Here is a 24,328-nt window from a genome sequence, read left to right on the forward strand (position 1 = left end):
TTTAGTTTTTTGAGGAAACTCCATACTGTCTTCCATAGTGGCTGCACCAGTCTGCATTCCCACCAGCAGTGCATGAGTGTTCCTTTTTCTCCACATCCTCTCCAGCACTTGTCATTTGTTGATTTGTTGATGATAGCCATTCTGACAGGTGTGAGGTGGTACCTCATTGTTGTTTTGATTTGCATCTCTCGGATGATTAGTGACTTTGAGCATGTTTTCATATGTCTCTTGGCTTTCTGAATGTCCTCTTTTGAAAAGTGTCTATTTAAGGTCCTTTGCCCATTTTTTGATTAGATTGTTTATCTTCCTTTTGTTAAGTTGTAAGAGTTCCCTATAGATGTTGGTGATTAAACCCTTATCGGTGATAACATTGGCAAATATGTTCTCCCATGCAGTGGGCTATCTTGTTGTTTTGTTGATGGTTTCTTTTGCTGTGCAGAAGCTTTTTATTTCGATGTAGTCCCATTTGTTTATTTCCTCTTTAGTTTCAACTGCCCTAGGAGCTGTATCAGTGAAGAAATTGCTTCGGCATATGTCTGAGATTTTGTTGCCTTTGGATTTCTCTAGTATTTTTATGGTTTCCCGTCATACATTTAAGTCCTTTATCCATTTTGAGTTTATTTTTGTTTATGGTGTAAGTTGGTGGTCTAGTTTCATTTTTTTTGCATTTATCTGTCCAATTTTCCCAACATCATTTATTGAAGAGACTATCTTGACTCCATTGTATTTTCTTGCCCCCTTTTTCAAATATTAATTGAGCATATTGGTTCGGGTCGATTTCTGGGCTCTCTATTCTATTCCATTGATCTATATATCTGTTCTTGCGCCAGTACCAGGCAGTTTTGAGAACAATGGCTTTGTAATACAGCTTGATATCTGGTATTGAGATTCCACCTTCTTTGTTCTTCTTTCTCAGGATCGCTGCAGCTATTCAGGGTGTTTTTTTTATTCCAGATGAATTTTTGGAGAGTTCGTTCTAGGTCTGTGAAATATGCCATTGGTATTTTAATGGGAAGTGCATTGAATTTATAGATTGCTTTGGTTAGTATGGACATTTTAGTGATGTTGATTCTACCAATCCAAGAACATGGTAAGTTCTTCCATCTTTTTATGTCTTCCTCTATCTCTTTTTTCAACGTCCTGTAGGTACACCATAAACATTAACTCTGATGGAGATGACTATAAATAAAGCACATTTCAGGCAGAGTGAAAAGTTGAGTTTGGGTCAACTTGAGTTTGAGAGAGCTGTTCTATAAGGGCAGATGTTGCAAAAACAGTTGAATATGGGAACATGAAGTTCAAGCAAGAGGGCTAAGGATAAAGTTTGGAAGTTGACAACATCATGGAAACTTGTCCAAGCAGATGCCCTCCAGGCTGCCAAGCTTTCTTCTTAGCTGTCAGAGGCCCAGCCCTGAAACTGCCAAATGTTTTTGAAAGGTCGATGAGTGCCATGTTTAGGTTTCATTGTTCCCTGCATTGCTGCAGCTGCTGCATCCCAAAGCTCAAGTTTGCCTTCTCTTTGGGGTCCCACTGGGATCAAATAATGTGTATGATCCATTGCCATTGCTCACTGAAATAGGGGCTTTGAGGCCTGCTATGATCTCTCTGATGATTGCATCATTGTCTAACCATATTAAAGTATTACAATTTAGCTAAATGCAATTTTTAGGCATTTTTAGCCAGATTTTACTGCTTTCTGATGTTTAAGATAGAAAAGTTATTTTATAAGCAACCTGAATTCAAAATAATGGAGATGCTAGTTTGTAAACCCAGCAAATTTTATATACATAGATTGCACACTTTATTTTTTTAAAATTTATATTGTATTGATTTTTTTTTTACAGAAAGGAAGGGAGAGGGATAGAGAGTTAGAAACATTGATGAGAGAGAAACATCGATCAGCTGCCTCCTGAATATCCCCTACTGGGGATGTTCCCGCAACCGAGGTATATGCCCTTGACCAGCATCGAACCTGGGACCTTTCAGTCTGCTGGCTGACGTTCTATCCATTGAGCTAAACCGGTTAGGGCAGATTGCACACTTTAAAGCATTTCATTGCAACAGTTAATTACACTGTGTAATCCATAGTTTTTGAATTGTTGGTTCAGTATTTGGCTCTTGAGAAAACTGGCTTTTTTGTGTGTTAGTTAATCCTCACCAAAGAATATTTTTCCAGTGATTTTTAGAGAGTGGAAAGGAGAGGGAGATACACAGAGAGAGAGAGAGGAACCTCAATGTGAGAGTGACACATCAATTGGTTGTCTCCACATGTGTTCCCCGACCAGGGCCAGTGATTGAGCCTGCAACTGCGGTATGTGGCCTTGAACAGAATCAAACCTGGGACCCTGAGTCCGAAGGCCGACACTGTATCCACCGAGCCAAACTTCCTAGTGTGAGAACATTGGCTTCTGTGTGTGTGTGTTTTTTCCTCCTAGAATCGTTTTCAAGAGCTTGCTTTATTTTATAAATTTGAAGCTTTATGCCGAAACCGTTTTGGCTCAGTGGATAGAGCGTCGGCCTGCGGACTGAAAGGTCCCAGGTTCGATTCCGGTCAAGGGCATGTACCTGGGTTGCTGGCACATCTCCAGTGGGAGATGTGCAGGAGGCAGCTGATCGATGTTTCTCTCCCATCGATGTTTCTGACTATCTATCTCTCTCCCTTCCTCTCTGTGAAAAATCAATAAAATATATTTAAAAAAAAAAATTTGAAGCTTTAAAATTGTTCTTTCTTTTTCTATATTTAATTTCTTTTTAAGTTACAAAGCTTTTAGGAGCAGACCCAGGCAATTCTTGGATCTAGATAAGCATTTAATTTCCCCTTTGAGCTGTTTAATGATTTTATAAACATTTTACGCTACTCTATAGGGAACACTTAGTTTTTCATTCGCTCATATTTTTAAAAACTCAAATTGTGCCTTTGGGTAAATAAAGGACATAATGTATGGAATATTTTCACAATACAATGATTTAACACACTACTCTTGATTTAACCACGATTAAAAAGTCCATAAATAAAAAAATAACATCCTTCACCAAATGGACCAAATTTTGAAAAGCCATTTTATCAAAGAAGATATATAGATGGCAAATAAGTGCAAGCAAAGGTGCTCAACATCATTGGTCATTGTGGAACTGCAAATTAAACCACAATGAGAGAGTTCCTCTGACCTATTGGAAAGGCTAAAATTAAAAACACTGACCATACCAAGTGCTGAGAAGGAGAGCTTGAAACTTTCGTACACACTGGCGGGAATGTAAGTTGGTATAGCTATTTGGAAAGCAGTTTGACAGTATCTTAAAAACTTAAAATATACCTACCATGTGATTTAATCATTCTATTCTAGATATTTAACCAAGAGAAATGAAAACATATGTCTGTATAAAGAGTTTAGATGAATGTTATAGAAGCCTTATTGTAATAATAAAAAACTTGAAATAAAAAATAATGTCCATCAACAGGTGAATGGATAAACCAATCGTGGCATATTTACACATTGGAACACTACTCAGCCATGAAAAGGAATGTAGTATTGATACATGCAGCAACTAGGATGAATCTCAAAATGCTCAGAAGTTGGATAAAAAAAGAGTACACATTATAAGTTATCACACACACATCTTTATTTGTATAAAATTCAAAGTTTTCTATTGTGACAAAGGTAAGATCAGTGGTTGCCTAGGCACTGGAACAGGGATGTAGAGAGAGGGATTACAAAAGGACACAGGAAAACTTGGGACTGATGGATATGTTCATTATCTTGACCGTGGGAAGGATGTCACAGGTGTATTGGTATGTGAAAACTTATGAAATATAACATTTTTAAGTTATATATAAATTATATCTCAGTAAAATTGTTTAAAAAACTTAAAGACCATCTCTAGGAAGATTATGGGATATAAGACAGGTATGGCTGAATTAGTTTTCTAAGCTGTCTTTTTCTGTGAGGATCAGATAGAAAAACAAAGGGAGAAATCTGTTAGGATGAACTACCCTTTGTCTCTCCTGCTTGGACATGTTTTCGGAAATACATGTTGTTATGAATCTTTCCCCATGGCTTGGGGCAGATGGCCGGCACCTGCAGAAACAAGATAAGAACTCCTCTCCGCCTAACCTACCTGTGCACTCCCCTCCCTTGACCGACTGGTGCACCCACCTGACCCTACATGGCATACTTTTACCCTACATAGAGAACCTAAGCACCCTCTCGGGCTGACACTGGTCTTAGCCTGCTATGACAAAATGCAATGAAATTTTTAAAGTCATACTTTTATTGATTTTAGAGAGGAAGGGAGAGGGAGAGAGAGATAGAAACATCAATAATGAGAGAGAATCATTGATCGGCTGTCTCTTGCACGCCCCACACTGGGGATCAAACCCACAACTGGGCATGTGCCTTGACCAGGAACCAAACTATGACCTCCTGGTTCATAGGTCTATGCTCAATCACTGAGCCATGCCAGCCGGGCTATTTGTTCTTTACATATTAAAACTCTACATCAATTCTGAGAATATAAATTTAATGTTATTTCATAATAATTATTATTTGCCAAGTAATTGTTACTAGTATCTTGGAATGTTATATCTTACAGAAAAGCAAAATTCTTTGTCAGTTGTTTTATGGTCAAGTCTATAAACATGCTATTTTAAGATTATCATTTATTCCAGATATTAGGAAGCTTATTTATTTCCCTAGAATGATTTGGTAAATTATATCTACATAAGCAATATGGAATCATTTAGATTTCTCTCCCTACCTGATTCCTCCAGAATTTAACAACCCTTAATGAGTGAATATTATCATTCTCGGGGTAATGTGTTTGTTTGCATAAATCCAATAAGAATCCATTCTCTATAAAGTCGGGTTCCTATGGGTAGAAACAAACAAGGCTATGGGAAGAGAATGGGGAGGCTCAGGACTGTATGAACCAAGAGGAAACGTTTGGCCTTTGGGGCCAGGAGCACGTGAGGAGCAGCTGCTCCCTGTGAGCTGGGCATTTGGGACTTGCTGGGGGAGAGACAAGGTCTTGACTGACTGACAGTCATTGAAACCACTCGTCAGAGGCATGGGCGCAGTCAGCTGGGAAGGCAAGTGCTCATCTGTCACATGGAGGGCTTTGCTGCTCTCTGACACTGGATATTGCCTCCTGCCCTGGTGCCAGGAACTAGGGGAGAGAGCACTCTGGGGCCAGAGTAAGGCCAGGAGTGCCAGACACAGGCAGGGAAGGAGCCAAAGAAGATGACTCTGGTATAAACCTCAACCAATTGAAATGCAAAGTAAATCAAAGAGAAGGAAGCCAGACAGATGGGGTAGGAAGCATGCACACACTCAGCGCGTTCGTTGTTCCACATCAGGCACCTCTCCTGAGCAAGCCAGCAGCTGCTGCCCTGCCACTCCTGGGAGGCAGGCTAGCCAGCCAGAGGTGAGAGCCTTCTCCCTCAGCGTGCTGACACATGGGTGGCCACGTGCCCAGGCTGGGGAGAGCCCTCGGGAGACAAGGGTCTGCAGTCCTCTGGTCAGAACCCCCTGCCAGGGCTGAACCTGCCAGGCTGAGCCGCACCCGCACCCGGTGGGTTTGGGCCTCTGGGCGCCCTCTTGCCCCAGCCCGAGCTGCTAACACCGCCTGGGGCGCGCGAGCCGGCTGAAGCCCAGGTGGCTTCTTGTTTCCCTCGTTTCCTCCCTCGGGTCTCCTTAGCCCTTCTCCTGCCCTGAGGAGTGGAGAAGCGCTGGGGTCCCCACTTGCTGGGGGAAGGCCAAGACTCATCACCCCGCCCTTGAGCTCCCCGTACACGCCTGCGCAGCGGAAGGCGCCCCCCTCAGGCCGGCGGCTGGAGGCGGGAGTCACCTCCGGGTCCAGCTCAGGCTGCACCCCAGGAGCTTGGTCTCCAAGGCCACGGGGTGGGGGGTGAGGTGTGTGGATAGAGGTTTGAATCTCTGTAAAGAACAGTGTTACACCTGACACTTCCTGTCAGCTACCCCCATGGAACATTCCAGTGGTACTTGCATTGTGCTCTTGGCTTTAACCTTTCTCTTCTCCATCATCCACTCACTCACTCACTCACTCACTCATCCATTCACTGAGTCAGTCACTCTTTTATTCAATAAATATGTGCTGAGGGCATACTCTGTGCCAGGCGCTGTGCTAGGACTGGGGTACAGTGGACACACACACAATGGCGCCTGCCCTTATGGAAGTCAGAGTTTAGTCTTCCCTTGGGAAGCTCTCGGAAGTCTTTTCAAACCTCCACCATTGCAGGCGGCTCTGCCCCGCGCTCCTCATTCCCATTTTCATTCACTTGCTGTAGATTCCGATAGTCCCCCTGACAAAACCCAGTTGGGACAGGAGTGCCCGGTCCTATCAGCGGGACACCTGGGTCTCCAACTCTACCTGGTTGGCCAGGAATTCTCTGCTCAGCTCTCGCTCTGGCGCTGGAGAGGACGGCTGCAGCCCGAGGTGGGGAAAGAACGCCCGCCCACACCTGGGCCTGGCTCCGCCCTACAGGGCGGGGCACCTCCGCTCCGCCCGCGCCGCACTCAACCCCGATTGGCTGGAGGAGAAAACCAGCACCGCCATTGGTCTCCTCCTGAAGGGGCGGGGCCGGGTGGCGTGTGGTCCGCCCGCCGGAGGCCGAACCTGGCTGAGGAGAAACCAGTGGGACCCGGGCCCACGGCGCCGCGGCCCTGAGCAGAACCGGTAGGGTGCGCCCCACCCGGGGCCAGGCGGAGCCAAAGATGCCGGCCTCGGCCGCGCCGCCCCGCCCCGGCTCGCAATTCCCGCTGCTGCTGTTGGCGGTGCTGAGCGGCCCGGTGTGCGGTCTGGTTCCCCGCTCGGTGCCCAGGACCTCGCTTCCCGTCTCCGGTAAGGCGCGGGCGCCCTCGCCCTCAGCCCTTTGCGCCGCGCCCAGGCGCCGCCCGCGGGTGCCTACACCCTCCTGCTCCCCGGACCCAGGCAGCCGCATCCAGGTCCCCTCCGCGCCGGCCATAACGGTCATCCGCGCCCGAGACCAGGCGTGACTCCACGCGGTGCTGATCCATCGCATCCCGGCCGGGTCTCGCGCCCCGCTCCTCGGCCCCGGTGACACGCCCAGGCGGCTCCCGCGGCCCCTTATTCGCAGAACCGCGGAGAGTTAAGTCTGTAGCGGTGCAGACATGGGCACTGAGGCCCAGGGCGGGTTTGGGAGTTGCCCGAGGTCATCTGTTCGCAGTTCTCTCTCCCTTATTATCCTCCTACCAGACACGCACCTGTGTTGGTCACGCCAGTTTGGTACCCATCCTGGCTTCCAAACCCAGAGATCTTCCATTCCCTTCTATTCCACCCACCCATTCTTTTGGTGACCAGCTCAGCATTTCTATCTGCCCACTTCTCAAATTCATTCGCACATCATTCATTAGTTCAGTTCCCCACCCCCCTTTGTCCTGCCCACAGCCCTAATATTCCCCAACCCACTTCCCAGTTCCCTTCCATCTCTGACACCAGCTCCCATTCCCCCACAATCTGATCTGTCACACCCCTAATTTCCTAACGTTGCCATTGCCTGCTCTCCCTACCACTTCCCTCCATTGAATGTTGGGAAACCGCTCAGTGAGTTGACTTAAAATTCTGTTTAAATGATTTTTAAAGTCTCCAGAAAGACAAAAAGGAAGAGGTAGATATGGTCCTTTCAAAAGCGGGGCAAGAAGCCAGGGGATGCCACAAGGTTAAAAGGGGTCATTGGAGTGATTCACACTTGCATTGGTTCTCAACCTGTGGGTCGAGATCCCTTTGGACGTTGAACAACCCTTTCACAGGGGTCACCTAAATACATCCTGCACATCAGATATTTGCATTATGATTCATAACAGTAGCAAAATTACAGTTATGAAGTAGCAACAAAAATAATTTTATGGTTGGGGGTCACCACAACATGAGGAACTGTATTAAAGGGTCGAGGCATTAGGAAGGTTGAGAACCACTGCTTTAGAGGCTTTCTGCTGAGGTGGGCATGAGTGTGGCTGTGGGTTTTGTTTTCTTCTCAGTGGGCATAGAGTGTTAGCACTTTGGGCAGACAGAACCAGTGAAGCTGAGAGTACAACCTGTTGGCAAAAGCCCTCAACTAATTGATATTAATTTATTCTTAACTTCAGACCAGTGACATTTAGGATGTTTTGAGTTGAGAGGACAAATGATTGGAGTGTGGGCTTTCAGGTTGTGCTGGAGCAATAGCCACTACGTAGAGTTGTGATTACCAGGCTGGGTTGATGTCCAGGGATCCAGAGAGGTCCCGATGGCAAGGTGAAGCAGAGCTGGGGATACGAAAGGAGGTTGAGGGGACCAGGGCTTATTCTAAGCATGAGAGAGACAGCACAGTCATGAATATGATTGTAGGGAGATGGGTGGGGCTCCGTATATCAGCCTATCTAGGAATGAATGGCTGCTGGCATTCTATCAGTCTTGAGGGTAGCTGAGCAGATGAAACAGGTAGAATAGAGTTGCATTAGTGGGAGCATAGGAACCCAGGGGCCAGACATTGCGCTAAGAAGGTATGCTAACTTATTTGTTATAATCTTTAAATAGATTAGAGAATATTCCCCCCCCCCCCCCATTGCTTTCTTTCTTTTTTCAGAAAGAGTGGAAGGGAGAGAGAGGGAGGTAGCAAGATGGAAGCGAGGGAAACATCGATGTGAGAGTGACACAAATAGATAAGAATTTTGAATGCTGATGTGAGATTTAGATTTGGTCAAAACAGAGCTCATACTTAAGGAAGGAAGAAAGAAACGATTTGTACTATGCGTCAGATGCTTCCACATCTTAGTTCATTTAATTCTCTCAACCACCCTGGATGGTGGTATTTACAGAGGAAAGTAATACTCAGAGAGGGCAAGTAACTTAAGATCATACAGCTGGTAAGTGAAAGAGCCAGATTTAACCTTGGGCTGATCCATTTCTAAAGCATATGCTCTTGCCCACCATGTTCTATATCAGTGGTTCTCAACTTTCTGGCCCTTTAAATACAGTTCCTCATGTTGTGACCCAACCATACAATTATTTTCATTGCTACTTCATAACTGTAATGTTGCTACTGTTATGGATCATAATGTAAATATCTGATATGCAGGATGATTTTAGGGGACCCCTGTGAAAGGGTCATTCGACCACCAAAGGGGTCTCAACCCACAGATTGAGAACCGGTGCTGTATACCTTTTTGCTCTTTGGGTAGAATGGAGGTGGGAGGGATCAAGCTTTGTGGGAGAGAGAGGAGGTAGTCTCCTAATGTGTTCATGAAAAGAATGTAGCATTTCCCTTCTAAGTAAAAGGAATTTATTAAGTAGGGTGTTTTTTGTTTTTTTTTTAAAAAGGGAAATTTAGAGAGGAGAGTACTTGAAGCTTTTATAGATATTTTCTAATTGTGTGTCATGTTGCTATGAATAGATTTTACAGACTTATGTTTATGTTTTTATTTTAATAAAGTGTTCTATTTTTATGGAAATAGCATACTTGACTGAATTGTGTGCTAAATATTCTGGCCTCATCAGTTATTTATCTCTGGGAAAGTTACATGGCTGTCAGGCTCTGTCTTTTTCCCCTGATGGCTGATAAATAAATGGTAGAACACAAAAATGGCTGTTCTAGCCGTGTGGACCTAACCCTTCTGAAGCGATGGCTGATATCACTCTTCCCTCTCTTTCACCAGAGGCTGACACTTATCTTACCCGGTTCAGCATCCCTCAGACATACAATTACTCTGTTCTCCTTGTGGATCCTGCTTCCCATACACTTTATGTTGGCGCCCGGGACACCATCTTCGCTTTATCTCTGCCCTTCTCAGGGGGGAGACCTCGAAGGGTGAGAGATGAGAGTGGGAAGACCCCAGAGCATGTGATTAGATCCATGGTTTTATGGGAGGTCAGGGAGGGGTGTTGTGGTAGGAGGTGAAATGTTATTGAAAATGAGTACAGGATACCATCAAGTACATTATCTCAGCTGAGGGTGTTTGGGGGGTCATGGTGATGGGGGAGGGTGTGAGGGAGGTTCACGATGAGGGGAGGAGGCCACAGTGACCAGGTTATAGGTGATAGTGGGCAGAGGATCATTAGAATCACATTAATCTAGGACAATAGCTTTCAAATTTTTTTGATCAGCCTTTAATAAGAAATATATGGTATCTTTTGACTTTGTACAGAGTGTGTACTTGAACCAATATCTACTCTCCTATATGAGATACATTCAGATATATTTTGTTAAAAGTAATGTTGGCTATGATTTCACAATTGATTTTATTACTCATTAATAGCTGGGGACCTCCAGTTTTAAAAACAGTGCTCTGGGGGTGAGAGGTGTCTCTGCAGTTCCCAAATTGATGGAGTTTGTGGAACTGTGTTATCTACCCTGACTCGGGAGGACTTTGGGGAGAATCAGGGGGAAATGGTCATTCCTCCTTTCTCAGATTGACTGGATGGTGCCTGAGGCCCAGAGACAGAACTGTATGGCGAAAGGCAAGGAGGAGGTAGGTGTAAATCTGGGCCCCGTCCTGAGTGTCAATTGAAATGTTGGCCCAGCCCTGACTCTGTCAGTCCCCTGCAGTGCTGCCATCCCAATGGGCCCAGGCAGGAACTCTAACACCATATCATTACCCATCATTACTGACCCCAGAGCTGCATCTAACTGGCCTGACACCACCCTACCTTTCCTTGTACCTGCTGCTTCTGATTCTCTCTAACCATCTCTGACCCCCAGGATGAATGTCACAATTTTGTCCAGATTCTCGCCATTGCCAATGCCTCTCACCTCCTCACTTGTGGCACCTTCGCTTTTGATCCGAAGTTCGGGGTTATTGTGAGTGACAGGGGTGGGAGGTTGGGAAGGGTCATCTGTGAGTGACCATGATGGGGGGGGGGGGGTCATGCTTAAGGCAACCAATGTGCATGAAAGGCATTGGGGGTGAGGGATGGCCTCACTGGGTGGAGCCTTTGCCACTGGAGGAGGTACGAAATGGTGGGGAGGGAGGTTGTCTGTAGAAGGTAAGTTATACAAAGTCTAAAGGGAGATGTAGTGGGACAGTGAAGGAAGTTAGGGATGCTAGCTGAGCTGGGGAGAGGAGAAATCCAGGAGAAACTTCAGAGGTTGTAACTCACGTTTACCTTGTCCTATGTATGTTTTGTGCAAGAGCCTGGGTCCATTTCTTTATTTTTTTTTCTGAATCCATTTCTTTTTTTTTTCTTAAATATATTTTATTGATTTTTTACAGAGAGGAAGGGAGAGAGATAGAGAGTTAGAAACATCGATGACAGAGAAAGATTGATCAGCTGCTTCCTGCACATCTCCTCCTGGGGATGTGCCCACAACCCAGGTACATGCCCTTGACCGGAATCGAACCTGGGACCCTTCAGTCCGCAGGCCGACGCTCTATCCACCGAGCCAAACCGGTTTCAGCTTCTGAATCCATTTCTTAATCAGCACTGTCCATGCCTGTTTCTTCCTCCCATAGCATGTAACTCTCACCACCTTCTCCTATATTTACTGCCAATTTTACTGTATGTGGCCTGTGGCCCTCTCCTCCCATGAGCTTCTTAGGTCACTGCCTACTAATTAGCATCTGCTGGCACCATACTCTGGATGGATCTTGCCTTCAAGGTGGCTGCTCTGTCAGCCATGTTTTCTTCCAGGTCCTGGTCATTGCTGCTGAAGCCCTGGCATTTCCACCCTCACACCCTGGCAGTCTTGGGACATATTTACCCTTAATCACATCTAGGCTGGTCCTGGCAACAAAAGTCCCTGGGACTGTGATATCTCAGGAAGGGTCTTGATGTTTTTGAATCCTCATCTTTTCCCATCAGTTATCCAGTAGTCAGCCATTGGTCCTCTGGTAGCACCTCTTTGTGACAAGGCCCGAGGATGAGTTGAAAGCCTCACACATCCTTTGCCTCCGGTGACTTCCCTTCCTACTCCATGAAGCAATAGGAGGGAGTGCAATGAATTCTTTTTTTGACCCTGATCTTTAACTTCAATTTTGACGTCACCCTTCTGCAAACTTCAGTAATCCTTGCAACCTGGGTCTAGTCAGTGCTTAACTCCAAACCTCTCTCTGTTTAAGGCCATCCTCATATCTCTGGCTTAGAATGCTAAATGGTGTCCCCAAATTCACGCATGATTTGAATTTTGGGTGAGCATTAACAACAATAACAACAAAAAATAAAAGCCTTATTTTACTTGATTTATTGAATTAGATTCTAATATCTGTTGCCCTTTGATTTCAAGCCCTTCAATTTGATAAGCATTACCAAGTACCAATTATGGCCCAGGAGCAGGGACAATGAAGACCAAATTAGACCTTGGCTTTGCGTATTTGCCAGCAAAGCTGTGGAGGGCATTTACCCCATGTCCTATTCTATAAATAACCCTATTACATATATCTTATCAATCAATAAAAAATTTACAATTTTTAATAACAAACCTGTGTTTTCTATCAAAATTATTTCTTGCGTGAATTTTGGGACACCATTATAATTGTATATACTTGATATATAGCCAGTCCCTGTGGGCTGTCCTTGGGCTTATGCCTAGTCCTTTTCATAATGCAAATGATAGGCTCCCTGCTGGGTGTGGATAGCTCCCTCATCTTGTCATCCTGGGAAGGTTTCCTAGGGCAAGTGGTATTGAAAATCTCTATATTTTATCAGGTAATATTGAGTCTCTAGTTTTCCTAAAGTCCTTACAAAACTCACAAAGTAGCAGTAGAATTGTCATTGCCATATTTGTCCTTTTTGAGTCTGTGCAGGCTCAGGGTGCCCATGGGTATGAATATGAACAATGGCTTACAGAAAATAGACTTACTCCCAGCTAATCTCCCAGGGTCATCTATTCTCCCTTGGCTCTCGGAGGTGGGATCCTAATGGATGTTAGGTATCCAGACAGAAAATGCTCTGGACATACCTGTCAGGATTGGCGTGACTTGGACCCCTGGACACTCGCAAGGAACATCAGCACCCAGAGTAAAATCAGGGGTCTGTGTTCTGCAGCCCCATGACTTTCAGCTCTTTTTCTGTACCTTCTATCTAGCAGGCTCATGAAAGGAAGGACTGTCGTTTTGTCGAGGCTTGTTTTAGGAGAATATAGGGCACAGAAATGTCAGCTTTGTTAACCCTTCAAGCTACATACCAAGATTGCCCTCCAGACATACTGGATGCTCTCTTCTGATTTTACCTGCTTGTCTTATCCTATCTGCCCATGCCCATCTGCTTGAGGAAGTTCTTGCCTTATCCTTAATTCTGAGACTCTCATGTTCCAGACTGATGACTTTGAGACTATTCATAACTGTTTTCTGAGAGCTTTGACTAGCTAGCTGCTCCAGACACAACAGCTTGCTCAGAGAAATGAAGGTTCTTATACAAGGAAGTTCAAGCACTGGACCTATCAGTTCCAGCCACGTGGAGTGCTGCCCTTCAGTGATAGCTCATTAGCTTTTGGAGGTCAATGTTTTAATTTGTTTTGTTGAGGGAACTCCAGCATTTAGCAGAGAAAAATGTTAGACTTACATACAACAAGACTTCACATTCAATTGAGCATCTGCTTTATCCCAGACTTGGTTTTGGGTATTTTACATTCATGATTGAGTTTATTTTATTTATTTATTTATTTCATGTTTTATTATTTTTATTTATTTTTCTTTTTAAAAAATTAAATCTTTATTGTTCAGATTATTACATTGGTTCCTCTTTTTTCCCACCATAACTCCCCTCCATCCAGTTCCCACTCCACCCTCCGCCCTCACTTCCCACCCACTATCCTCATCCATAGGTGCACGATTATTGTCCAATCTCTTCCCGCACCCCCCACACCCCTTTCCGCCCCCCAAGAATAATCAATCCATTACCTTTCTATGTCCCTGATGCTATTACAATCACCAGTTCATACTGTTCATCAGATTATTTATTCACTTGATTTTTAGATTCACTTTTTGATAGATGTGTATTTGTTGTTCATAATTTGTATCTTTCCCTTTTTCTTCTTCTTCCTATTCTTAAAGGATACCTTTCAGCATTTCATATAATACTGGTTTGGTGGTGATGAACTCCTTCAGCTTTTTCTTATCTGTGAAGCTCTTTATCTGGCCTTCACTTCTGAATGATAGCTTTGCTGGATAAAGTAGTCTTGGTTGTAGGTTCTTGGTATTCATCACTTTTTTTTTTTTTTAAGATTTTTTTTTAAAATTAAATCTTTATTGTTCAGATTATTACATTTGTTCCTCTTTTTTCCCCCCATAACTCCCCTCCTTCCAGCTCCCACCCCACCCTCCACCCTCACTCCCCACCCACTGTGTTCATCCATAGGTGCATGATTTTTGTCCAGGCACTTCCCGCATCTCCCACACCCCTTTTCCCCCCAAGAATAGTCATTCTATTCCCTTTCTATGTCCCTGATTCTATTATAATCACCAGTTCATTCTGTACATCAGGTTATTTATTCACTTGATTCTTAGATTCACTTGTTGATAGATGCATGTTTGTTGTTCATAATTTGTATCTTTACCTTTTTCTTCTTCTTCCTCTTCTTAAAGGATACCTTTCAGCATTTCATATAATACTGGTTTGGCGGTGATGAACTCCTTTAGCTTTTCCTTATCTGTGAAGCTCTTTATCTGACCTTCAATTCTGAATGATAGCTTTGCTGGATAAAGTAATCTTGGTTGTAGGTTCTTGGTATTCAGCACTTTGAATATTTCTTGCCATTCCCTTCTGGCCTGCAAAGTTTCTGTTGAGAAATCAGCTGACAGTCGTATGGGTATTCCCTTGTAGGTAATTGGGCCTCTTTCTCTTGCTGCTTTTAAGATTTTCTCTTTGTCTTTTGCTCTTGGCATTTTAATGATGATGTGTCTTGGTGTGGTCCTCTTTGGATTCCTTTTGTTTGGGGTTCTCTGCGCTTCTTGGACCTGTAAGTCCATTTCTTTCTTCAGATGGGGGAAGTTTTCTGCCATTATTTCTTGAAATAGGTTTTCAATATCTTGCTGTCTCTCATCTTCTGGCACTCCAATAATTCTGATATTAGTCCGCTTACAGCTGTCCCAGAGGCTTCTTACACTATCTTCACACTTTCGGATTCTTTTTTCATTTTGCTTTTCCAATTGGGTGTTTTTTGTCGAATCTTTGGTTTGATTATTGTGCTCCTCTGGTCTGCTATTGGGTATAATATTCTTTATTTCAGTCCGTGTATGCTTACTTTCTAATTTCTTTATCATAGCATCGAGGGTCTCATTAGTTTTCGTGAGGCTCTGCACAAATTTATGGCAAGCCCTCAAAATTGCGATTCTTAGCTCCATATCCTCCATTTCTGTCATGTTTTTTTGTCTCTGCATCTTTTATGCTTTCTTGGTGCACCCCCTTGTGGTCTCTGTGCGCAGTCTTGTTCTAGCCAAGCCTTAATTGTTGTAGTTAACACTAGAGGGATTTGACCACCAGGCCGACTGGCTATAGGAATCAGCTGTATGGAAAACATCTGCCTTCTGGGGAGGCGCTAATCCAGCCTTTGCCTGAGGCGATCGGCAAATGGCTGTGCACAGGGTTTGGGCGGGGCGGGATCAACAGGGCGGGCGGAGGGAGCAGTTATGGCCGCTCTCAGTCCTGTTCCCAGAGGCTCTGCTTCTCAGAACCCCGGCAGCCGCTGCAAACATCGGAGAGAAAGCTGCCCTCAGGTTCCAACTGATGCCGGATAATCCCGCTTCTCCCGTTTGAGTCTGGGTCCCTAGAGACTCGCCCGGATCTGGAGCCCAGAGTCTGAGACTCACTCCCGTCAGAAAACGACAACCGCGCCCTCAGCCACCAGCCCGCTTTGCGCGCGCACCTCGGTACCTTTGTATTTTCCACACTGCGCCGCCTCTGAGCCTCGATTTGCTGTTCTCTTTCCTTCTAGTTGTAGAGTCTCTCTTCAGCCAGCCTTCCTGTGGTTCTGGGTGATGTCCGTTCCGTCTTTTAGTTGTATTTTTGAAATGGTTGTTTGCGGCAGCGGTCTCCGGTGTTTACCTACGCTGCCATCTTGGTCTCCTCTCGGTATTCATCACTTTGAATATTTCTTGCCACTCTCTTCTGGCCTGCAAAGTTTCTGTTGAGAAATCAGCTGACAGTCGTATGGGTATTCCCTTGTAGGTAACTGATTTTCTTTCTCTTGCTGCTTTTAGGATGCTCTCTTTGTCTTTTGCTCTTGGCATTTTAATTATGATGTGTCTTGGTGTGGTCCTCTTTGGATTCCTTTTGTTTGGGGTTCTCTGCGCTTCCTGGGCTTGGAAGTCTATTTCTTTCACCAGGTAGGGGAAGTTTTCTGTCATTATTTCTTCAAATAGGTTTTCAATATCTTGCTCTCTCTCTTCTTCTGGCACCCCTATAATTCGGATGTTGGTACGCTTGAAGCTGTCCCAGAGGCTCCTTACACTATCTTCATATTTTTGGATTCTTTTTTCATTTTGCTTTTCCGGTTGGCTGTTTTTTGCTTCTTCGCATTTCAAATCTTTGACTTGATTCTTGCGCTCCTCTGGTCTGCTGTTGGGAGTCTGTATAATATTCTTTATTTCAGTCAGTGTATGCTTAATTTCTAGTTGGTTCTTTATCACAACATCCAGGTTTTCACTAGATTTCTTGAAGATCTCACTACATTTATCAGCGGTCTCAACAGTCTTTTCGAGGGCCTTATTAAATTTATCAGTGGCTTCTAGGCAGTTCTTTAAAGACCTTAAAAGTGTGGTTTTGAACTCTATATCCAGCAGTTTGCTTTCCTCCATTTCTGTCATTTGTTTCCTGTTTCTTTGTCTCGGCATTTTTTTATGCTTCGCTGTGTCGATAGAGTGCCTTTCTGTGCTAAGTGTCCCAATTACCTGAGGTAGACACTCTTGGTGCACCCCCTTGTGGTCTTTGTGCACAGTCTTGTTGTAGTTAAGCCTTGATTGTTGTAGCTATCACTGAGAGGAATTGACCTCCAGGCCAATTGGCTGTGAGAATCAGCTGTGTCTGCCGTGGGAGAACTTCTGTACTGGAGACACCCCTCTGGGGCAATACTTGCTTCAATGGGGCTTTGGTGCTCACTGAGTCTGCCCCCGAGTGTGTCTTTTATGGTTCCATGGAGCTGCAAACTGGATGGTCCCACTATGACCTCTGGGATTCCTGGCTCCTGGATCTCTAGGGAGGTGCTAATCTAGCCTTTGCCTGTAGCTATCCAGCCAAAGCCTCCCTGCAGGGCTTGGGTGGGGCAGGTCCCACGGGATCAACAGGGCGGGGCTAGTAGTTATGGCTGCTCTCAGACTTGCCCTCAGAGGCTCTGCTTCTCAGTGTCCCATTAATCACTGCAAGCCCCTTGGAGAGAAAGCTGCCCTCGGGTTCCGACCAATGCCAGACAGTCCCTCTTCTCCCATATGAGTCTGGGTCCCTGGAGACTCACCAGGAACTGGAGCTCAGAACCTGAGACTGCCTCCGATTGAAAACAACAACCACGCCCTCAGCTGCCAGCCTACTCCGCATGCACTCCGCACCTTAGTATTTTACTTCAGCACTGCACTTCCTCTGAGTCTCGTTATGCTTTTCTCTTTCCTTCTAGTTGTAGAATTTCCACTCAGCCAGCCTTCCTGTGGTTCGGGATGATGTCCTTTCCGTCTTTTAGTTGTATTTTTGAAGTGGTTGTTCGAGGCAGCAATTTTTGGTGTTTACCTATGCCACTATCTTGGTTTCTCCCATGATTGAGTTTAATTCTCATCACCCCATTATAATATTTAGGTATTATTTCCTTCATTTTACAGATAGTGAAACGTAACTTCAGAAAAGTTAGGTACCATGTCTAATATTATATATCTAGCAGAGGCAGAGCCAAGATTCAAATCCAGGTTTGTCTGGCTCTGCTCCATTACTCCCACCCTTTAGTCCAAACTGCAATATAGAGACCTTACCTGGCTTCAATTTTTTGTGACATTTGACCTGTTTCATGTAACAGGGACCATCTCTCCCCACCCCCACTCCCACCCCAACCACCTGGGAAAGGCCCTTTGCCAAGACAGAAGATGGATTCCAGCCCCACAGCTCAGTGATGGCCTTCTTACCTAGCTCTGGCTTTCAGCTTGAGGGACTTGCCTTTGCCACAACTGATATGCTCATTCACACAATGATGATACAATGAAGAAGCTCAACATTCAGAGATAGAATGTAATCGAGTGGTCTGGCCCCTTTCAGACCCTATTAAATGCAATTTTGACCATACAGTAATCATAACCTGTTTAGTTAATAGGAGGCTCACTTGCTCTAAGGCTATAAGCCTAGATGACGTAATGATTCTATTTGGGGAAACTGGAAGAGGACTAGTTTTGACATGATGAGTTTGAAGGGTCTGATAAGCCATCTCTGTGAGGAAGTCCAGTAGTCAATTGCAAATGTGGACTAGAGTGGGAAGACCTGAAACTTGTAGAGTTTGGGGAATGATTTGCATAGGTCTGGCTGACAACATAATTAAAGTATATGTGAAAAGGACTAAGGATATGGTTTTTATGGTTCATAGTTAGGGGCTAGAAAGAAGAGAAACAACCAGAGGAGATAGAGAAACAACAATTATGTAGGAGGAGGGACTCTAGGAAGGTATAATTTGAAGAAATTCAAGAAATAAAATATTTCAAGGAGGGGAGTGAGTCAAAAGTAGCACAAAATAACTAAATATTAAAGAGAATGAGAATTGAAAAAAAGCTCATATTTTCTGTCCTTGGTGAAATGTAAGGGAGTAGTTTCAGGCATAGAGATGGGAAAACATAATTTGTTTTCTAGGAATAACAGGTGATCCAGGTTTGGTTAGAACAGTGGTTCCCAAACTTATTTGGCCTACCGCCCCCTTTCCAGAAAAAATATTACTCAGCGCCCCCTGGAAATTAATTTTTTAAAAAATTTTAATAGCAATTAAACAGAAAGATATATGTATTAATGTTTCTACCTTTTTCGTAAAATATAGTAAAGAAAGGTGTAAATTAGAAACATTGAAGTTTGAAATTATGGAACTATTTATTGAACTCAGAATAGAAAGGTAATACAAAAAAAGTTAAAACAAACGCACCTGTGGCCATCACCGCCCCCCTGGATCGCTGCAGCGCCCACCAGGGGGCGGTAGTGCCCACTTTGGGAATCACTAGGTTAGAAGAAAGAGTTCCTTTTAAGAAGTATTAGAGAATAAGTAATTTGAGCTAAAGAGTTTGTACTCCAGGCAATGGTGAGCCATTTTGTCATTCTTTGCTCAAAAATTAGTCAAATCAGTGACTGATAGAGTAGGAATATTATTCTGGGGTGGATATGTAGAGTAAATTGAGGATGATGGTAGGCAGTGTGGCAGAAAGGGGATTACTGCCATAGTTGAGTTAAGAGGGGACATAGTAGATTTTAACCATGTCCCTAAAGTGCCCACATAACTTGGTGATCTCTTACTGAACTGTCATCTTTCTCCTCAGGCTAGGTTGCTCCCACTGCCACACAGGTAAGGTGCTTAGTCCTCCATTCCAGAAAACTCTTTGACCCAGTATTCACATTTGGGAATCTCATATGACATCTGATTTTAACAGGCCTTGGCCAAGACTCTCTCCATAAAATAAAATATTGTTTGCCAATTACAGTGAACACACAAGCAGTCAGAATGGGCCAGTAGTGTACTTATACTCAGGGGACATATATCTGCTTTGCAGCTCCAACTACCATTCAGGTTATTAGGCTCCAGCAACATCATCTGTCCATACTCATTTGTGAGCCAGAGATATCCTGACACGTCCATGTCATAACTTTGATTCTCAATCAGCCACAGTTAACATTTCCTATTAGCTCTAGGTTGAATCATCCTTGATTTCTATTTTTAGTTATCTTGAAGCCTCTCTTAGTGTATGATGCCTAGCTAAGGTAACTTCTGGCTGGCTCTTACACCCTTCGCCCACACCCAGGTAATTCTTCTTGGAGTCTCTGGATGAGGAAGGCATTAAATTCACAAATCCTCAGATTCTGACCTGAGCTGAAGCAGATTCTCTTCCCCCTTCTCTGTATCCTTGGCTCTGGTGCTATCTTTTATCCTTGGGGTGTGGGAAAAGGATGGCCCTTCTCGTTAGATTCCTGGGCTTCTGATGGTCCTGTATCAGTCTCTACTTTTCTTTATTCTTCCTACGGGCTTCAGACTTCAGCAGGCCTGCTTTTGTCCTACTTGTCCAGTAGCACATTCTCCAGCCAGTTGTAAACCCTACAATACAGCATTTCAGAGGAAAGATCTGCCGTTTAGCCTCTCCGTGTCATCTAGGGCCATCGTAGGTGCTCCTTCATTAGAGCATGTGGTGGTTGGGTATTAGGGGATTGAAGGAAGAAGAATAAACTAACGAAAAAGGGATGACAGAGATAGGAAATACAGGAATGGGCAGGGGAATCAGGAGTAACAGACTGGGAATATGGGGATGGTAGCAGACGAATGGGAATTGGGCTTTTCCTTCATCTGAACATCTTTGTGATTTTCATCATGAACCCTATGACCCCTAAACCAATTGCCTCCTTCTGTTCTGTAGGCCCTGTCCAGTTTCCAGCAGGTTGAAAGAATTGAGAGTGGCCGGGGGAAATGTCCTTTTGGACCAGCTCAGCGATCAGCATCTGTAATGGCTGGTGAGTGGGAGAGATAAGAACCTGTGACTTCTTGCTATAATTGCTGCCTTCCCCACCCCTGCTGTTGGAATCTCTGTGTCCTTTCTTTCTTTTCCTAGGAATGTCTATTATTCCCATGTCTCTTTCTAGCCTTTCCTATTCTCCCCAGCGTGCCTGTGTCCTGCTTTTCTCCAGAATACTATTTCCCTTGGTTCTCCCTAGAGAATATGTTCTCTGCACCTCTAATGTGTTTCCTCTGCTAACCTTATTCCCTCCCCCCCATTTTATTTCTGTTCATAAGAGGACTCTGCTACAATGCATATTGTAATATACTTGGAAAAAGTATAAAGAACATATAAAGTCTTCTAGAACAGAACTGTTCAAAGGAACTTTTTGTGATGATAGTAATGTCCAAAAGTAGCCACTAGCTACATGTGGCTGTTATGCCCAGAGTTCGGGGTCCCCAATAATCCACCACCAGGGAGCCTTTTCCGATGCAAAAGCAAAGGGTCTTTTATTCAAGCCCGGGACTTGGTCCCCCCCTCCCCCGCCTCCATTACTGGATGCAAGAGAAAGCCAGGAGTTCTAAGAGAACAAAGAATTTATACGGCTTGGGGTTGGGGCGTGGGGGCACACTCTGACCACTGATTTGGTCGATTCCAGTTGGTTGAGTGAGTGCCCGGGGCTAGTGACACAAGGGCAGTGTGCAGCTAGGGTCTGGTTACACAAAGACAGTGCAGGTAGCTAGCATACTCTTGGCCTTGGGCTAGTTTTCCCCACTTTCCCATTGGCCAAGATAAGGGCAGGCTGAGTAACTGATACATTTTGCAGCTTTTTCTTGGAAGAGGGGTTAAGGACACAGCTATCAGTCCTGTTCTGTCCTTTCATGGCTATTGAGCTCTTGAGATATGACTAGTACGACTAAAGGAAAGGGTTTTTGATTGTATTTAATTTCAGTTTAAATGTAAGTAGTTACATGTGTATAGGGCTAATATATTAGCAAAGATTTGGAGTATCTACTCAGAAAACCACTGTTAATATTTTAAGATATTTCCTTTTAGCCTGTTGTAATGTGTATGCAAGCGCATGTTTTCTGGCCAGTTCTTTGTAGCTCAGATGAGTCAGGAATGACTATTCAGTAAGTTCCTGCTGTTAACTTCTTTTGAATAAGCCATATATAGTTGTTCCAGTGTTGAGTGGTTCTTTCACAGTTTATATATAAATCTTTTTTGGAGAGTGACTGCTTAATTCTTTGGTAGCCACAAAGTGAATTGTTTGTGCCCCACACAGCGTGTATTTTAGATTAGAGGACTCCACATGCACCCTCCAAATTCAGTGAGGATCTAGCTATTTTCTCATGATAGTGTAAAACAAGCAGGTTAGTAGAAATTTTATGTGTGTGCATATTATAAAACTTTTAAATGTCATGCTACAGGGGTATAATTTTGAATTTTGTTATGTAACTTTATATCATAGGCATTTCTGTATAATTTAAAAATTCTTTGTAAAGAGAATTTTTAATGACATCATGCTATTACTCATCCTGTAAACATACAGTAATTTAATGAAGCAACTCCAAATAATTTCTATAAATTAATTTTATTTATTTTAAGTTTTTGCTATTACCCATTAATACTGTAATGAACATTTTTGTGTATAAATATTTGTCCTTATTTTAGATTGTCTCCTTAAGATTTCTGGAAAGGGATAACTATACCACAGGGTGTGAGCATTTTATGGCTCATTATCTGTTGCTAATTGGGTTTTTAGAAAGAGTGTACCAATTTACAGCCTAAATCAGCAGTAAATGAGAGTGCTTTTTTTCTCACATAAATTTCACCAAAATATATTGTTGTCACTTTAAAAGATCTTTGACTCCTGACTGAGGTGGCTCAGTTGGTTGGGTGTCATCCTGTGCACCAGGAGGTTATGGATTCGATTTGTGGTGAAGGGCACATGCCTAGGTTGCAGGCTCGATAACAGGTGGGGTTGTGCTAGAGGCAGTCAATGTGCTCTCACATCGATGTTTCTCTCTCTCTTTCTCTCTCTCTCTCTCTCTCTCTCTCTCAACCAATAAACTAGTCTAAAAAAGGAAAAAAAGATTGTTGAGGCTAAAAATAGTACCTTGTTTTAATTTGTATTTCTTTGCATATTAGTGAAGTTGAACATTTTTCATGTTTTAGTACTATTTTTATTTCTTCTCTCAGAAGTCCTCTGATTATTTTCTTGGGTCATTTACCAGGTAGAATATTAAGGTTTCAATCTACATATTTTCCTTTCTAATGACATTTTTTAAGTGAAGTCCTTCTTCAGTTAAAGAGCAGATAAAAACTTTTTTCTTAAATTCTTTTCCCCAAGCACTTAACATTTTCATTTTTTTTAAACTTATTTTGATGAGTGACATGAGATGGAGACCTAAATTAATTTTTCCCAACTAGCTAATCAGTTGACTCATTCATCATACTGTTTTTTCTTTCTTCACTGACTTTAGCTGTGAACTTTGTTATAAAGTTAATTTTTATCTATACTTTTGCATAATATTTTATGAAAAAAATTGGAATGTAAGTACTAACAATAAATTTTTTCTTATTTAAGGCTTCATAAGCAAAGTCATAAAAGCTATACAAATTAAATAAATTTTAGTGAGATAATTAAGGCCCTTTTTTGAAAAGAAATAACATGTTTTGAAAGTGAACATAAGTATATATGATAAATACAATATTTGGGTTGGGTTGCCATTTCTATCATTCATCTATAGTTGATATTGATGAGACCTTTTTTATATTCAAACATATTTGAATGAAATATTTAATTGATTGTTTATTTTTCTTGACTTTTTATCAAGCATGTGTGGCAAAATTCTGAGCCAGTCATTGGGAACATTAAGAAAGATAGTGGTTGTGAATGTCTCTCTTTTTAAAAAAATTTATTTTATTGTTGAGAGTATTACAGATACTTCCCATTTGTGAATTTCTTAAAAGACAAAAAGATTTTAGATTTATTTTTAGAGAGAAAGAAAGGGAGAGGGAGAGAAATATCAACGTGAGAGAAAAACATCAGTCAGCTTCTGGGGATTAAGCTTGCAACCCCAGGCATGTGCCCTGACTGGGAATCAAACCAGAGACCATTTGGTATATGGGATAGTGCTCAATCAACTGAGCTACACCAGCCAGGCCTGTGAATGTGTCTTGATTCTACATAATTGCTTATCAACAACATGATGTCTCACTTGCAACAATCTAAGATAAGCATTTAACATACTTTCCTTTTTTTTCAAGTGGTAAACTTCAAGTACATTCAACCTTCTGATTGTAATTTCTTAGTGTTCCAATCAGCAAGTGAATTTGCATTAGCATGTGGTTCAAGGGCACAGTTTTCTTAAAGGAGATCATTGCATGATAAAGAAAAATTTCAAAAAGGAGTAACATTTTCAAAAAGGTTTCAAGTTTTCTTTTGAAATAATGAAGTTGTCTTTTCTTCCAGATAATGATGTTGGCTTTCATCTGATAATTGATCAGAAATCACTTTCTAAGAGTTTAGAATGACTAGCTTCAGACAGTTAACATACAACCTCCATGTCTCTTTCTGTCTTATTTCCATGTCACAGTCAATACCAATATAAATTTTTCTCTCAAATTCTAGACTTAAAAGCGTTATAATTTAAAATTGTTCTTGATCTGAATAGGTGCCAGTATTTAGTTGGAAGTTACAATGTGATCCATTATGCCCTGCTATC

The 24,328-nt window shown here is 43.0% G+C and overlaps 1 protein-coding gene across 1 annotated transcript in view; it reads left to right on the plus strand.

The window, feature by feature from the left end:
* The first annotated feature begins 6,688 nt into the window (after positions 1–6,688).
* Positions 6,689–24,328, plus strand: part of LOC139020035 (semaphorin-4F-like) — a 39,779-nt gene continuing 22,139 nt past the window's right edge. The window contains 5 exon segments of the mRNA XM_070429558.1: positions 6,689–6,858; positions 9,672–9,823; positions 10,425–10,484; positions 10,715–10,813; positions 20,520–20,613. Coding sequence (XP_070285659.1) covers positions 6,732–6,858; positions 9,672–9,823; positions 10,425–10,484; positions 10,715–10,813; positions 20,520–20,613 — 532 coding nt within the window. The 5' untranslated portion in view covers positions 6,689–6,731.

Source organism: Myotis yumanensis, unplaced genomic scaffold, assembly GCF_028538775.1.
Source record: "Myotis yumanensis isolate MYYU_CA2020_CCGP unplaced genomic scaffold, mMyoYum1.0.hap1 SCAF_11, whole genome shotgun sequence".
In the NCBI taxonomy this organism is placed as follows: Eukaryota; Metazoa; Chordata; class Mammalia; order Chiroptera; family Vespertilionidae; genus Myotis; species Myotis yumanensis.